Source organism: Salvelinus sp. IW2-2015, linkage group LG15, assembly GCF_002910315.2.
Source record: "Salvelinus sp. IW2-2015 linkage group LG15, ASM291031v2, whole genome shotgun sequence".
NCBI classification, from domain to species: domain Eukaryota; kingdom Metazoa; phylum Chordata; class Actinopteri; order Salmoniformes; family Salmonidae; genus Salvelinus; species Salvelinus sp. IW2-2015.
Genome location: NC_036855.1, coordinates 62,463,067 through 62,480,142, shown reverse-complemented (window position 1 = coordinate 62,480,142; position 17,076 = coordinate 62,463,067). Strand labels below are relative to the sequence as shown.

The 17,076-nt window shown below is 43.1% G+C and overlaps 1 protein-coding gene across 8 annotated transcripts in view; it reads left to right on the top strand.

Annotated features, from left to right (window-relative positions):
- LOC111974292 (liprin-beta-2-like) overlaps positions 1 to 17,076 on the top strand; it is a 41,455-nt gene that overhangs the window by 15,669 nt on the left and 8,710 nt on the right. For 2 of the 8 annotated variants that reach the window (XM_024001980.2, XM_024001978.2), the window contains exons 3-9: positions 2,045 to 2,158; positions 4,436 to 4,567; positions 6,115 to 6,402; positions 6,762 to 6,854; positions 7,675 to 7,783; positions 8,006 to 8,038; positions 8,624 to 8,685. In XM_024001980.2, coding sequence (XP_023857748.1) covers positions 2,045 to 2,158; positions 4,436 to 4,567; positions 6,115 to 6,402; positions 6,762 to 6,854; positions 7,675 to 7,783; positions 8,006 to 8,038; positions 8,624 to 8,685 — 831 coding nt within the window. Of the gene's footprint in view, positions 1 to 2,044; positions 2,159 to 2,871; positions 3,142 to 4,028; positions 4,276 to 4,435; positions 4,568 to 6,114; positions 6,403 to 6,761; positions 6,855 to 7,674; positions 7,784 to 8,005; positions 8,039 to 8,623; positions 8,686 to 17,076 lie in introns of those variants that run through there. The other 6 variants (XM_024001981.2, XM_024001982.2, XM_024001984.2 and 3 more) reach the window with 6 other exon arrangements.

Sequence of the window (17,076 nt, the reverse complement as noted above, 5' to 3'; positions counted from 1 at the left end):
AGAGAGAGAGAGATGTAGAGAGAGAGATGTAGAGAGAGATAGAGATGTAGAGAGAGAGATTTAGAGAGAGATGAATTCTGCATGCAGAATTATCCAAAAATATCCTCAGTGTTCAACGTAGAACACCAAATAATGCATGCAGAGCAGAATTAGGCCGATACCTGCTAATTATCAAAATCCAGAAAAGAGACGTTAAATTTTACAACCACCTAAAAGGAAGCGATTCCCAAACCTTCCATAACAAAGCCATCACCTACAGAGAGATGAACCTGGAGAAGAGTCCCCTAAGCATGCTGGTCCTGGGGCTCTGTTCACAAACACAAACAGACCCCACAGAGCCCCAGGACAGCAACACAATTAGACCCAACCAAATCATGAGAAAACAAAAAGAAAATTACCTGACACATTGGAAAGAAACTGAGCAAACTAGAATGCTATTTGGCCCTAAACAGAGAGAACACAGTGGCAGAATACCTGACCACTGTGACTGACCCAAATTTAAGGAAAGCTTTGACTATGTACAGACTCAGTGAGCATAGCCTTGGCTARTGAGAAAGGCCGCCGTAGGCAGACCTGGCTCTCAAGAGAAGACAGGCTATGTGCACACTACCCACAAAATAAGGTGGAAACTGAGCTGCACTTCCTAACCTCCTGCCCAACATATGACCCTATTAGAGACACATATTTCCCTCAGATTACACAGACCCACAAAGAATTTAAAAACAAACCTGATTTTGATAAACTCCCACATCTACTGGGTGAAATACCACAGTGTGCCATCACAGCAGCAGGATTTCTGACCTGTTGCCACAAGAAAAGGTTAACCAGTGAAGAACAAACACCATTTTAAATACAACCCATATTTATGCTTATTTGTRTTCCTTTTTGTACTTTAACCATTTGTACATTGTTACAACACTATATACATACATAATATGATATTTGTAATGTCTTTATTCTTTTGGAGTTATGTTGGTGTAATGTTTACTGTTTATTTTTAATTGTTATTTCATTTTGTACGTTATCTACTCCACTTGCTGGCAATGTATAACATATGTTTCCCATCGCCAATAAAGCCTTTGAATTGAATTGAGAGGGGGGGGGGGGGTTAGATCCAGTGTTGTTGTGTTGTTTTGTTCAACAGCGTGTCCACAAGGGTTAGGAACAAGGACAGTGGTCTTTCTTAAGTTTATGTGTGTGTGTGTGGTTGTGGTGTGTGGTGTTGGTGTGTGTTGTGTGTGTGGTTCTGTGTGTGTGTGTGTGTGTGTGTGTGTGTGTGTGTGTGTGTGTGTGTTGGTGTGTGTTGTGTGTGGTGTGTGTGTGTGTGTGTGTGTGTGTGTGGTGGTGGTGGTGTGTGGGTGTGTTGGTGTGTGTGTACACTAGTTCTCAGGGCTGCTGAGTAAGGGTTTTTCTGCAGTCAGGTCCAGACTTGCTGGCTACAACACACCTCTGTTTGTTGGCAGATGTGATGTCTTGTTGTTGTGTATAGGTCTCATGTACACACTAACACATTCCTCCACTAAACTCCATCTGATTGGCTGGTTGAGCCCTGCCTGTTGTAGCTGATTGGCTCTTTCGGTAGTTTGTTTTCTCAACAGCTGTATCTATATCATGAGTAGTGCAGAGCCGGCCTGATGGGCTGAACTGAGAAAAACTCCTGAAGGACAAAGAGTCCTTCATTCAGCTTTGGAAATATTTGTTATCTGACAGTGTGAAGGGTATATCAATTAAGGAGCTGATTTGTTGTGAAATGGGTGGCAGGCAGAGAGAGGTGATTTTAATGACTTTGAGAAAGTGCATGTGGATGTTGGGGTTAGATAACTTCCCAGGTGGAGGGTGGAGCCAGGAAAGGGGGAAGAGGGGAGGGAGGGAAGGCAGGAGCAAAGGGAGGGAGGGAGAAAGCGAGTGTGGGAATGAAGCATGAACAGAGGTCAAGGGGGTTGACAACATTGAAAGGAGGGTGTCAGAAATGTTGTATAGCTGCATACTAGTGTGACTGAGTTTCTCCTTCATTCCACACACACACACACAAACACACACACAGGTGAGCGTTCTGACGGACCAGGTGGAAGCTCAGGGTGTAAAGATCAGTGATCTGGAAAGTTCTCTGGAGGAACACCAACACAAGCTAAACTCTACAGAAGAGATGCTYCAGCAGGTAAGGACRTCACACACTGGTCCTCTTCCATTCATACAAACCTTTGAACCTCAACCTTATTCACAGTCTCAGTTTAGACTGGCTTCGGTATGATATCAACTTCCTCGTTTTGTATGGTTATCAGGTTCACTGCCATACAGTTCCTATTCACTTCCAAACAGTTCCTGTTTCTATTCAAACTGGGTTCTGAAAGTCTGCATCACAGCAGCACAAKRATTATGCCTTCTCCCTTAMACTGACATCATGACATTTGCTTTATGTATGACTAGAATACTTTAAAATAATTCATGTGTGAGTAGGGGACATTTAGATTTAGACACACTCTGTCACACAGACTGTCTAGACATGCTGAGTCTCATGGTAGACTGCCTCCTAGAGAGTCCAGTATCCCAGGAGGAAATTCCTCCCCGGGATTCCAGTGAGCCGGGCTCTAGATCTCTGCGGCAACCCAAATATTTAGTGTGGTCTGTTCCCATCCAGGACTGATTCTTGGAGTGGAGCGTCCGTCTGCTCTGGAAGGTTTGGTCATGGTGCTCTGCTCTAGGGCTGGTCTGTCTGGGCAGGTGTGCACAGGACAGAGAGCGTAGTCGGTCACACCCCTAACCACCCAGATGAGGTCGGACACATCGCCTCAGGCTGGGAGGGAGGGTTGGAAAGAGGGAGTGAAGGGACAGAGAATGAGAGAGAAATGCAAGAGAAGGTGTAAAGGGACAACGAGAAAMTAAATACACTGAGAGATTAAGCAGTGAGAGAGAGCAGGGGTGGAGGGAGTCGAAGGGAGTGCTCTGTCATCAGTATAGGTGGTGTCRATGTCTTCCACTCCTGTGAGGTGCAGTGGAGTTCAAACTCAGAGCAGACATGGAAACTCAGTCAGAACCAAGGATCCTCTTTACAACTGAGCTAAGATAACTTCATGACAGCAACATCTTCAGCCTTCATGCATGAAAAGGACTATTGTCAGTCCATACAAACTGGAAACTGAGGTAGGACAAACTTAGCATAATAGTAAGTTGTTTTTGCTACAGTATATCATGCTTCCAAGGAGAGGCTTTCAACTGCTCCAAAGTTCCCCCAAATACATTCTGTATACTATGCAGACTGTGTTAGACTGTCTTCAAATGCCTTCAATGCATTTCATTTGGTAGCCATTGCAAACTTCAATTACTTTGCAAAAAGTTTATTAAACAGAAGCAAAAGGAATGAAACTTGAATTTGTCCAATTGAAACTTTTGTTTTGCTCTGTTTGTTTCCATTTGGTTCTTAAACAGTAAACAGTTTRCYTAATGAATACACCCCTGGTTAACTCTGTACAGCAGGGTTGTTCTGAAGGGCCGGGTTTGTTTCCATGAGCTTTGGTCATTATGAGGCTTTGGACCTGAGCCACAAATCTCTTACTAGTGACACAGCTCTAATATTTTCCATGTGCACTCTCCCAGAAACCCAACCCTTTTCGCTTCAAAAAAGCTACATTTTTAAATGCCCATGGTTGGACTGCCTCAGTGCTTCAGATATTTTCTTTGGACCTTTCTAAGGCTGTGTTTACACAGGCAGCCCAATTCAGATATGTTTTCACTAATTGGTCTTTTGACCAATCAGATCTTTTCACATCAGCGCTTTTTCAGAGCTGCTCTGGTCAAAAAACAAGAGAGTGAAAAAAATATCAGAATTGGGCAGCCTCTGAGAATTTGCACCTGCCTGAAATCAACATAATTAGCTGTTGAGAGAAATGGGTACTTTCAAAGGGGACAGGTTTTCTGATAAAGAGGGATAATTAGTGTATCAAGCAAGGTCCTAATCAGCATGTTTGATTGATAGCAATCCTCATTCAAATAGGAAGGCATGTGCTGAGCCTCTACAGTACTTCTATTTGTTGTTGTATGGGATCTGTGCACGGTTCTGTGGGCTCTTTTACGCTCTCCTCTACATGCTTTGTGCTTGTGTGTTTGCCTTTGAGAGGGGCAGTAAAAATAGTGCACAGAAGCTGTGTATATTTAGCTGTGTGGACTGCGTCTGACAGCAGAGGGTTTACTTTGAGAGAACTGAGCAGACGATAGCTTCTTTAGTGTCCAGAATAGAAGTTCTGTTTGGGCTTGGTGTCTTTACTACTGTCTCTAACGGTCAGTGTGTGTGTGTGTGTGTGTGTGTGTGTGTGTGTGTGTGTGTGTGTGTGTTGTGTGTGTGTGTGTGTGTGTGTGTGTGTGTGTGTGTGTGTGTGTGTGTGGTCTCTAACCATTTGCATGATTGGTGTATTAACACGTGTGTCTCCCTTGGTGGCAGGAGCTCCTTAGCAGGACGTCACTGGAGAGTCAGAAGTTGGATCTGATGGGAGAGGTGTCCTACCTGAAACTGAAGCTAGTGGACATGGAGGAGAAACAGATTCATGGAGTTGAGAGGCAGCACAAAGCAGAGGTAAGGACACACACACATAAGGAGGGGTGATGAGTAATACTAAGCTTAGGTATGACTGAGGCGGTCAGAGTTGAGTCCCTGAGACAGACTAGCATGTCTGTGATTACAACAACTGACAGGTTTTTATTTGTTTTTAGACTGTTGCGCTTAAACAAGTATAGGGAAGTTGAATTCTGTCAGGACTCTTTTTCTAAGGGGGTTTGTTTCACATCCCTTGTGACATATCTGTTTAGTGAAGTGAGCTTTACCAGGAAACGACAGGAGTGCATGTAGAAGTCCTGTTCATGTTTTGGGAGACCCAACCATGTATTCAGCAGCTGACTTTATGACAAACATACTTTTAAAGACAGAGTAAAATGTATTCTACCCTCTTCCTGGACTACCTAGGAATGAAACCTCTCTCCAAGGAGTCCTAGCTCTGTTTTTAGTTCAACCTGAAATGTATGTTTGRTTAAGCCCATATGGTATGTTGGGTTACCTACACCCATCACCACATGAAGGTAAGGTCCAACATTTTCCTCAGAACTATTGCAAAACATGGCTTGTCAATGAGCCTTTGTGCCCCAGAGCACATCCATACTATGTGAAGCCGTGCTGGCATGATGGATGACTGGGTAAACCTGAGGGTGAGTAGACTTTAACTCGGCGACAGGTTTTACGTTTCAGTCTAAAGTCCTGATGTTGTTTAAATCATGACTGGCCTATTGTGTGAGCTGCTGAGGAAGGTGTTAAATGAGGAAACCCCACCCCTTTCAAGACCGAGTAGCATAACACTTTAGACAGGAAATTATCCATACCTGTGGTTTGTAATGTAGAGGATATTCAGTAGGTTTAGTAATTTAAGGACATGTGGTGCAATAGTCTTTCTGCTCTGGTCATGTACACACACTGCCTTCCCTATGACAGCTTTCTGGAGAGAATGAAACTTCTGCTTTGAACAATCCACTGATGTGCCATGTGTGACCATTCAAGCATGCATGTGAATACGCACACACATTGACACTCTCACTTTGGAGGCCTCCCTGCTCTGGAGCAGTCACTAAGCTCATGGTTATATATAGCTGTGGACAGCTCTCCATATATCTGTCATATCCTCTATACTGGACACCATGTGATACTTCCACAGTCCAGGCATAGCTCTATGGTTGTTTACGCTCTAAGTATGAGAACATGCCTTGCTCTAATGGACTAGACTGTTTCTTTCATGTGGCAGTAGCATACACGTGTGTGAGATTAGGTACCTCTTGTTCTCACTCCAGTAGGGCATAAGCATATTTACCCTGACAAAACTACTTCACAGGCCCAGAGTGTGTTTAGACCTCACAGAGCTGTGTTTCTCATTGTGGTTCACTCAGACATATAAACCCAAAACAGTGCATGGCTTTAAACATTCCATTTGTTAATTTATTAACTAAATGGGTGTAAAACAATGGTTAGTATATCGTTGAGGAACTCCACACACAGTCCTTCCCTTTTTTCATTCTTCCTCTAATTCTGTGTTTGTTTATTTTAATTTTCCTTATTTCTCTCTTCCCTTTGTGTGTCAGAGTGTCGTAAACTTGATTAGTGAGCTGCAGGAGCAGATGTGTAGGTTTCAGCAGGAGATCAATTGCAGGATCCGGGAGAAAACAGGCCAGGCTGACAGCAGCCTACAGAAGGCCTGCGACACTGGGTCCACGGATGCCCAAAACCCAGACCAGGGGCTTGCCTGTGATGGTAGCCCAGAGGAGGTACACGACAGTGGGCTGGAGGAGCCTCCTGACGTGATCCCATTTTCAGGCGTGGAGAATAGCTCCAGTACTTCTGAGGAGCAGTGCTGCTGTGGAAGAGAGAGTGTAGGCAGAGAATGTCTGCATGACCTTTGATCCTAAGCATGTAGTTGTCCATCACTGTGTATGGTATGATCCCAAGGCTCTGACATTTAGATCTGTGCTTGCACTAAGGAACCCCTCACCACCAAACTTGCATAGTTCATGAGACCCAATGCAATCCCATTTAGTGTGTAGATAAGGGGGTTGATCCATGCACAGTACTGCATCATTTTTAAGAGGCATTTCATTGTGAGTATAGTTAGCAGATATAACTCATGGACTAATTGACAGTCTCCAGACTATTAAAACAATCCATTATCTGTTGATGTACATTTGTGACAATGACATTTACAAGTTGTATATCCTCTTATCAATGTCCCCAGGTCATACTTCAAGAGCTCAGACTTCTCAAGGAGAAAGTAGACCATCTTGAAGACCAGAAGTCCCAGTATGAGAGGAGACTCAAAGCAACAAAGGTATAACAAACATACGTTAGCCTACCTCCTCTCCTGTTATGTCTAGACTGTATTASTAGTGCCCAGATTCCTCTGCTAACTGCAGTTTTCCTAAACTCTGTCCAATCTGCTTTTCTGCCCAGTTAGATGAGTCATACAGACACAAAAGTCATTCACAAAAGCTTATTTTCTTTACAAATCTGCTGACCATTTTCTTTGTAGAAATAGATTTAAATGGTAGCACAGTCCCTTGGTGGTTTCTCTTGGCGGTTAACAATGCCTTGGTTAACACACCCCATTGCCATACCTCGCAGGCTCTCTACCTGGCTCTCTTTTGCTCACTCTTTCACTCCCCTGCACTCTCCACCCCTCAATTTCACCTTTTCCTGAACTTCTTCATTGAGGTACTTTTTACTTTCACTCAGGACAGACATGAATCTCCTTTTTGTTCATATGTATTTTAACTTTAATCACTGCTAGTCTAACACATTTTTGACTATTATCAGGCTATATATGGTCATGTTGGTTGTGGTTGCGTTACTATGAACTTCAGTCTGCCCTATATAAACATATAGCCTGCTCTGGAAAGATGAACCAGACAAATCATGTAAATATCAGCTTGAGTGTGTATTTATAAGCATTTTGCTGTACCTGCTATAACATCTGCTAAACAGTTTACGCCACCAATAAACATTGATTTGACTTAGTCTCCAACAGTTGTATGAGGATTATGTTATGAATGTGTTGACTTAAACTGTGTCAGTATGTTGTCTTTCTGAGAGCATAAGTGTGTTTTAGCTTATGCATGCTCCTGATTTCCCCCCCCCCCTCAATCACACAGGCAGAGCTATCAGACCTCCAGCAGCTCCTGCTCAGTAAGAATGCTGAGATAGACAGCCTGCACACACAGCTCCTGGCCAGACCACTGTCCACTGAGACCTCAGAGAGAGGTAAGCACCCAAACAAACGCTTCTTCCAAACTGCGTAACTTTAATACAGGGTTTATTCTGTAATGAAGGCGCAATGAGTCCTTTCTTGGTGACTAGTCAACAGGTTTTTGTCAGCCATGGATCAATAACATGCTGCAACAGTGGTAGCAAAAGGTGTGCCTGCATGTGAGTGGTGTCTAACAATGGTTCTCTCTCTCCACATTGCATAATTTCCACTGTTAGAGGATATGTACAGGAGAAGGCTCAACAACAAGCGTAAGCCTTAACACTATTTAACAACTTTAACACATTTCTTTCAACCTCACCATCTTATCCCTTCTCTAAATGCACTCCTTTCACACTGTCGTGCATACCCTGTTGTGGGGCTCCAAGAAAATCAAACCCAGGAATGGACCTTGGCTTCCTCTGTCTGGCAACATTTTAATGAGCTCACATTTCTTCAACTGAGTATATTGAATCACTGATCAGAATACAGAATTTCCACTGGGAAGGAACTCTTGATCTGTTAATGTCAGCCAACTGGTGTCCAGTACCATAACCTTGATATGGCATTGTGCTCTTGCTACTAGTGGTATACTGTAGTTGAGTAAGTTTCATTTTCAGAAGATGTCTTTTCCATTGCACATGGCTGCCTGTCAACTTTCTCTGCTTCATTTCTACTTTATTGTATGGACCTCTAGCTCATACTGTTGACTTTCCCTGGCTAGATGAGACCTTTTCCATCTGAGAAAGGTTCTGCGCCATCTATTTTACATATGCCTAAATGAAAGATTGCAAATACATTGTSATATTATGGTACTGCATACATGCTGGCAACTGCAGTATGACTCCTTTCTACAGACCAGGAGCTCCAAAGGTTAAAGACGGGGATGGAGACACTGCTGGTTGCCAATGATGAAAAGGTGAGTAGGCGGCTGTCAAAAGTTACGATAAATGTATGTTTTTCTCTCTTGGTCCAGTAGTGAGATGTAATTTGGCATACATCACAAAATACAACATTGAACAGTGTGATCCCATTGCTTTGTATATAGTTGAGTACCATTGTCTACGTTAAGCGGTGTTGGCATACACAGCACAACCATCATTACTGTTTGGATGGCAGGGGCTGTTGGAAAGCCGATGGTGTATGTATCCGCTCATCAGTAGCACCACCCACAGGCATTAATGGCACAGTAGGGCTTTTGTACTCTTACAGTTGCATGCACGGGTGGAATCTTGGCTCTTGAAACAAATGTGCCTCATGCTCGCTCGCTCTCTCCACAGCCATCCATTTTAGGCAAAGCCACAATTAATGAGTCCTGAATATGCCCGACCTAATTTTGGAGTTTGGTCCATTAAGAGAAACTAGACCAGGGTACTGGCACCACTTCAAAACACACACACGCACTCTGTTACCACTACTCTGATTTCCAGCTGTTCCCATGTCACACTCCACACTTCTCAACTCTTATGTTAAAAGTGTATGGAGAAAACCATTTACAGTGCCTTGCTAAAGTATTCAGACCACTTGGATTATTTCACATTTTGTGTTTAAAGTGGGATTAAAATGGATCAAATCAAACTTTATTTGCCACATGCGCCGAAAACAAGTGAGGACTTTACAGTGGAATGCTTACTTACAAGCCCTTAACCAACAGTGCAGATCAAGCAGAAGAAAATATTTACCAAGTAGGCTAAAATAAAAAGTAACACAATAACAATAATGAGGCTATATAGCGGGGGTACCGATTCAGGGTACAGGCTAGTTGAGGTAATCTGTACATGTAGGTGGAGGCGAAGTGACTATGCATAGGTAACAAACAAACAGCGAGTAGCATCAGTGTACAAGGGGGGGGGGGTTCAATGTAAATTGTCCGTTGGCGATTTTTATGAATTGTAAAGCAGTCTAATGGCTTGGAGGTAGAAGCTGTTGAGGAGCCTTTTGGTCCTAGACTTGGCGCTCCGGTACAGCTTGCCGTACGATAGCAGAGAAAACAGTCTTTAACTTAGGAGACTGGCGTCTCTGACAATTTTATGGGCTTTCCTCGGAGACCGCCTATTTATATAGGTCCTGGATGGCAGGAAGCTTGGCCCCATGTACTGGGCCGTTCGCATTACCATCTATAGCGCCTTACCGAGCAGTTGCTATACCAGGCGGTGATGCAACCAGTCAGGATGCACTCTGGTGCAGCTGTAGAACCTGTTTAGGATCTGGGGACCCATGCGAAATCTTTTCAGTCTCCTGAGGGGGAATAGGTTTGTTGTGCCCTCTTCACGACTGTCTTGGTATGTTTGGACCATGACAGTTTGTTGGTAATGTGGACACCAAGGAACTTAACTCTCAACTCGCTCCATTACAGCCCTGTTGATGTTAATGGAGGCCTGTTCAGCATGCCCTTTCCTGTAGTCCACCATCAGCTCCTTAGTCTTGCTCACATTGAGGGAGCAGTTGATGTCCTGGCACTGCCAGTTCTCTGACCAGCTCCCTATAGGCCATCTTGTTGGTGATCAGGCCTACCACTGTTGTCATCAGCAAACTTAATGATGGTGTTGGAGTCGTGTTTGGCCACACAGTCGTGGGTGAACAGGGAATACAGGAGGGGACTAAGTACACACCCCTGTGGGGCCCTAGTGTTAAGGATCAGCGTGGCAGACGTGTTGTTGCCTACTCTTACCACCTGGGGTGACCTGTCAGGAAGTCCAGGATCCAGTTGTAGAGGGAGGTGTTTAGTCCCAGAGTCCTTAGCTTTGTGGACACTATGGTGTTGAACACTGAGCTGTAGTCAATGAACAGCATTCTCACATAGGTGTTCCTTTTGTTCACGGGAGAAAGGACAGTGTGGAGTGCGATTGAGATTGCCCCAACATATGATGCAAATTGGAGTGGGTCTAGGGTGTCCGGGAGGATGCTGTTGATGTGAGCATGACCAACCTGTCAAAGCATTTCATGGCTACCGATGTGAGTGCCACGGGGTGGTAATCATTTAGGCAGGTTACCTTCACTTCCTTGGGCACAGGGACTATGGCGGTCTACTTGAAATCTATTAGAGACTCAGTCAGGGAGAGGTTGAAAAATGTCAGTGAAGASACTTGACAGTTGGTGCACGCATGCTTTGAGTACACGTCCTGGTAATCCATCTGGCCCAGCTGCTATGTGAATATTGACCTGTTTTTAAAGGTTTTGTTTCCATAGGCTACGGAGAGCATTATCACATAGCCATCCAGAACAGCTGGTGCTCTTGTGCAGGCTTCAGTGTTGCTTACCTCGAAGCGAGCATAAAAGGCATGCAGCTCGTCTGTTAGGCTCGTGTCACTGGGCAGCTCGCGTTTGGGTTTCCTTTTTGTAGTCCGTAATAGTTTAAGCCCTGCCACATCCGACGAGCGTCAGAGCCGGTGTAGTAGGATTCAAACTTAAGAGGGTGTTAATGCTTTGCTTGTTTGATGGTTCTCTGAGGGCATAGCGGGATTTCTTATAAGCGTATGGATTAGTCCTTGAAAGCAGCAGCTCTAGCCTTTAGCTCGATGCGGATGTTGCCTGTAATCCATGGCTTCTAGTTGGGATATGTACGTACAGTCACTGGGGACGACATCATCGATGCACTTATTGATGAAGCCGATGACTGAGGTAGTGTGTTTGTCAATGCCATTGGATGAATCTCGGAACACATTCCAGTCTGTGCTAGCAAAACAGTCCTGTAGTCTAGCATCCGCGTCATCTGACCACTTCCGTATTGAGCGAGTCACTGGTACTTCCTGCTTTTGTTTTTGCTTGTAATCAGAAGGATAGAATTATGGTCAGATTTGCCAAATGGAGGGCGGGGGAGAGCTTTMTATGCATCTCTGTGTGGAGTAAAGGTGGTCAAGGATTTATTTAAATTTTTTGCACGTGACAATTTGATAAAACTGATTTTAAGTTTGCCTGCATTAAAGTCCCGGCCACTAGGAGCAATGTCTATCTAGAGAAAATAATCAATTTTTTTTTTTTTTTTTACTTAACTAAGACTGTTGCATAAGTATTCAGCCCCTTTTTGTTTAGATAAGCCTAAATTAGTTCAGGAGTAAAATATGGCCTAACAAATCACATAAATTACCTAACCCTGAAATAATAGGGGTTGACTGGAGTTTTGAATGACTAACTGTCCCCCATACAACATTTTAAGGTCCCACAGTCAAGTGTTGAGTTTCAAGCACAGATTCCACTACAAAGACCACAGAGCTTATCAAAAGCCTCATAAAGGGCAGTGATTGGTAGCTGGGTAACAATAACCAATCCGACATTGAATGTCTCTTTTAGCTTTAATGTCTCTTTTACCCCAATCTGAGGTCCTGAGTTCTCTGAAGCAGGTTTTCATCAAGGATKTCTCTGTACTTTGCTCCATTCAGATCCCTCAATGTTTTACTCAAATCTATACACAATACCCCATAATGACAAAGCAAAAAACAGGTTTTTYGACATTTTTACAAAAATTAACAGTTACACCGTATTCAGACCCTTTGGTATGAGACTCGAAATTGAGCTCAGGTATATCCTGTTTCCATTGATCATCCTTGATGTTTCTTCAACTTGATTGGAMTCCACCTGTGGTAAATTCACTTGATTGGACATGATTTGGAAAGGCACACCTGTCTATATAACGTTCCACAGTTGTCATGTCAGAGCAAAAAACAAGCAATGAGGTCAACGGAATTGTCTCTAGAGCTCCGAGACAGGATTGTGTCAAGGCACAAATCTGGGGAAGGGTACCAAAACATTTCTGCAGCATTGAAGGTCCCTAAATGGAAGAAGTTTGGAACCACCAAGACTCTTCCTAGAGCTGGCCACCCGACCAAACTGAGCAATTGGGGGAGAAGGGCCTTTGTCAGGCAGGTGACCAAGATCCCGATGATCACTCTGACCGAGCATCACAGTTCCTCTGTGGAGATGGTTGTCCTTCTGGAAGGTTCTCCCATCTCTGCAGCACTCCACCAATCAGGCGGTAGAGTGGCCAGAAGGAATCCACTTCTTAGTAAAAGGCACAACCGCCTGCTTGGAGTTACCCAAAAGAGTGCAGACTTGAACCAGATCGAACATCTCTAGAGAGACCTGAAAATAGCTGTGAAGCGACGCTCCCCATCCAACCTGACAGCGCTTGAGAGGATCTACATACAAAGATGTGCCAAGCTTGTAGCGTGAATACCCAAGAACAGTCAATGCTATAATCGCTGTCAAAGGTGCTTCGACAAATACCTGAAGTAATAACCTGTTGGGGCTGGGAGTGCCGCTAGCCCCACTCCTCCCACATTCCACTGAAAAGGCAGAGCGGCAAATTCAAAAAAACCTTTTTTTAAAATATTAACTTTTACACATTAACAAGTCCAATACAGCATATGAAAGGCAGACATCTTGTGAATCTAACCACCATGTTCGATTTGTAAAATGTTTTACAGGGAAGACAAAATATGTAAATCTATTAGCTAACCACGTCAGCAAAAGAGAGCACTTTTCTAACTGCATCAGGTTTTACTCCGTCACTAGCTATCACTAATTCGACCAAATGAAGATATATATAGCACTAACCAAGAAACAACTTCATAAGATCACAGTCTGATAACATATTTATGTTATTAGCATTTTTTTTTTTGAAAAATGTGTATATTTATGGTATAAAATCATAATTTACATTTCAGCTGCAATCAGAAAGCAGCATAACATTTACAGACACCAACATCAAATACCTAATTACTCCTCATAAAACATTTCTGAGAAATACATACTGTGCAGCAATTTAAAAACAGATTCTTGTGATTCCAGACAACTATTTCCGATTTATTAAATGTTTACATCGAAAAACTAAAGTAGCGCTAAATTAGCATAGCCCACGCCAGAAGACACACTTGGGCGCGCGCGACCAGTTGACATGCAACGACAGATATGAAATAACATTATAAATTTGGTCTTACTTTGGCTGATCTTTCATCAGAATGTTGATCAAGTTGTCCTTAGTCCAAAAGAGTCGTTCAATCCTTCAGAATGGCAACTTTCCATCTTCATTTAGCATGGGTACTCGTCGAGTGGCACGGAACTCTCCAACGAAACAAAAGAAACATTACGGTACCACGGCAAAACTCCCGAAAAAATTCAAATAATCTGATTAAACTATATTGAAAAACATACATTACGATGACATGCGTCTCATTTATCAAATCAAATCCGAGCTGAGAGATAGTTCACATCCGAAACGGCAGGCAAAACAAAACATGATCTCTCCCAAGTCGCAGGCTTCTGACTTCCTGAAATTGACGGTCATGTCAAAGAAATAGGTCTTATTTCACGCCAGAACAAGATAAACGCATGGATTCTCCTCTGACGTACTCTTGACACCCAGAGGAAGGCGTACAAGTGTGTTCCGGGTCATAAGTGGCATGACATGTTAGGCAGAGTGTTGAAGCGAGCATAAAACATCTTGCATTTTACTTCCTGGTCCGGGGAAAGTGCTGCCAAAGGACTTGTGTTCCACTCAGAGAAAAAATTAAAACGTTTTTAGAAACCTTGAGACTCTTTTCTATCCAATACTATTAACCATATGCATATTGTAAGATCAGAAATTGATTAAAAGGCCGTTTGAAAATGTGCGCATATTTCCAGTTTTTCCAATTCGCCCCCCCCAGCCCCAACAGTTTTGAAGGCCTAAATACTTATGTAAATGTGATTTTTATTTTTTTTACCTGTTTTTGCTTTGTCATTATGGGTATTGTGTGTGTGTGTGTAGATTGAAACAATTTAATCCGTTTAAGAATAAGGATGTAACGTCACAAAATGTGAAAGTCAAGGGGTCTGAATACTTTTTGAAAGGCACTGTATAACAGCAACATATCCCCCATGAGCATTTGTCTCTTCTATATATGTTTTTTCCTTGTATGCTACTGCGCTATCATCAAATTAATTATCTAAGCAAGAGAAAAATATACATTCAGCAGCCATTAATAAATTGAGGTGTGTGTGCTGCAGAGTTGAAGCTACGAACCCATAGGCTTGGCTCTCTCATCCCTTCCAGGCTTCTGGGAGGGAAAGTGGACAATGAGCCTGTCATAGTGGATGTAAGCAACGTCTCCAAGTGCTCTGGCAGCTTTCATGGCTGGGATAAGTTTTTTTTCCTCTTCTGGCGCACAGCTTCAGGATAGTCCCTGTGGAGGAAGATATATACAGTTGAAGTTTACAAACACCTTAGCCAAATACATTTAAACTCAGTTTTTCACAATTCCTGACATTTAATCCTAGTAAAAAATCCCTGTTTTAGGTCAGTTAGGATCACCACTTTATTTTATCACTGTGAAATGTCAGAATAATATTAGAGATTTTATTTCAGCTTCTATTTCTTTCATCACATTCCAAGTGGGTCAGAAGTTTACATACAGTCAATTATTAATTGGTGCATTGCTTTAACATTGCTTAACTGAGTCAAACGTTTCAGGTAGCCTTCCACAAGCTTCCCACAATAAGTTGGTGAATTTTGGCCCATTCCTCCTGACAGAGCTGGTGTAACTGAGTCAGGTTTGTAGGCCTCCTTGCTTGCACACGCTTTTTCAGTTCTGTCCACAAATCTTCTATAGGATTGAGGTCAGGCTTTGTGAATGGTCACTCCAATACCTTGAATTGGTGTCAGTAACCCTTTTTGCCACAAACTTTGGTAATATGCTTGGAGTCATTGTCCATTTGGAAGACCCCATTTGCGACCAAGCGTAACTTCCCTGAGACTGATGTCTTGATGTTGCTTCAATATATCCACATAATTTTCCCTTCCTCATGATGCCATCGATTATGTGAAGTGCACCAGTCCCTCCTGCAGCAAAGCACACCCACAACATGATGCTGCCACCCAGTGCTTCAGGGTTGGGATAGTGTTCTTCGGCTTGCAAGCCTCCCCTTTTTCCTCCAAACATAACGATGGTCATATGGCCAAACAGTTATATTTTTGTTTCATCAGACCAGAGGACATTTCTACAAAAAGTACAATCTTTGTCCCCATAGCAGTTGCAAACCGTAGTCTGGCTTTTTATGGTGGTTTTGGAGCAGTAGCTTATTCCTTGTTGAGCGCCTTTCAGGTTGTCGATTTTATAGGACATGTTTTACTGTGGATATAGATACTTTTGTACCCGTTTCCTCCAGCATCATCACAAGGTCCTTTGTTGTTCTGGGATTGATTTGCACTTTTCGCACCAAATATGTTCAACCTAGGAGACAGAACGCGTCTCCTTCCTGAGGCGTATGATGGCTACGTGGTCCCATGGTGTTTATATTGTGTACTATTGCTTGTACAGATGAACGAGGTACCTTCAGGCATTTGGCAATTGCTCTCAAGGATGAACCAATGGAGGTCTACATTTATTTGAGGTCTTGGCTGATTTTCTTTGAATTTCCCATGATGTCAAGCAGAGGCACTGAGTTTGAAGGTAGGCCTTGAAATACATCCTCAGGTACACCTCCAATTGACTCAAATGACATCATTTAGCCTATCAGAAGCTTCTAAAGCATGACATAATTTTCGGGAATTTCCAAAGCTGTTTAAAGGCACAGTCAACTTAGTGTATGTAAACTTCTGACCCACTGGAATTGTGATACAGTGAGATAATCTGCCTGTAAACAATTGTTGGAAAAATACTTGTCATGCACAAAACGATAGTTTAACAAGAAATTTGTGGAGTGGTTGAAAAACGAGTTTTAATGCCTTTAATCTAAAGTGTATGTAAACGTCTGACTTCAGCTGTATGTTCCTCAAGTTCTTGGCTCTTTCCAGAACAGCTACCTTGTTCTTGAACCTTAGGAACTTGACCACTATCGACCTAGGCCGGTAGTGGGTGTTTCAGTCCCGTGGGCGCGCTCTACCTCAATCTGGTCCATCTTCAATTTCTCAGATCATTTCCCTCACTGTCCTCAGGCTCCGCCCGGTCTCGTGGAGATTCTGCAATTCTGTCCACAACCATGTAGTTCCGCCTTGATATATTGATTTATCCATTGTTATCATGGATTCACACACCGAACTGATGTCCTCTCTCAAGGACCTACAGACTGCTTTCATCTTGCCGTTTTCCTGTTTCAACTCATCGAGCTGACCCTGGGAGAACTGAAACCTGGTCTTCAGGTCCTGGACCGGTTGACCATTATTTTATTAGTTGAATCCACCAGAATTTGACAAAACACAACCCAGTTTTCTTGTTTCAACGACTGATTTTAGAACTCGTTTGTTTTAAAAGATCCTTCATGTGTGATGGACACCACTGTCCTCAAACGGTGCTCACATAGGCTTTGGTCTTTGTCATGGTAGCTACCAACGTAG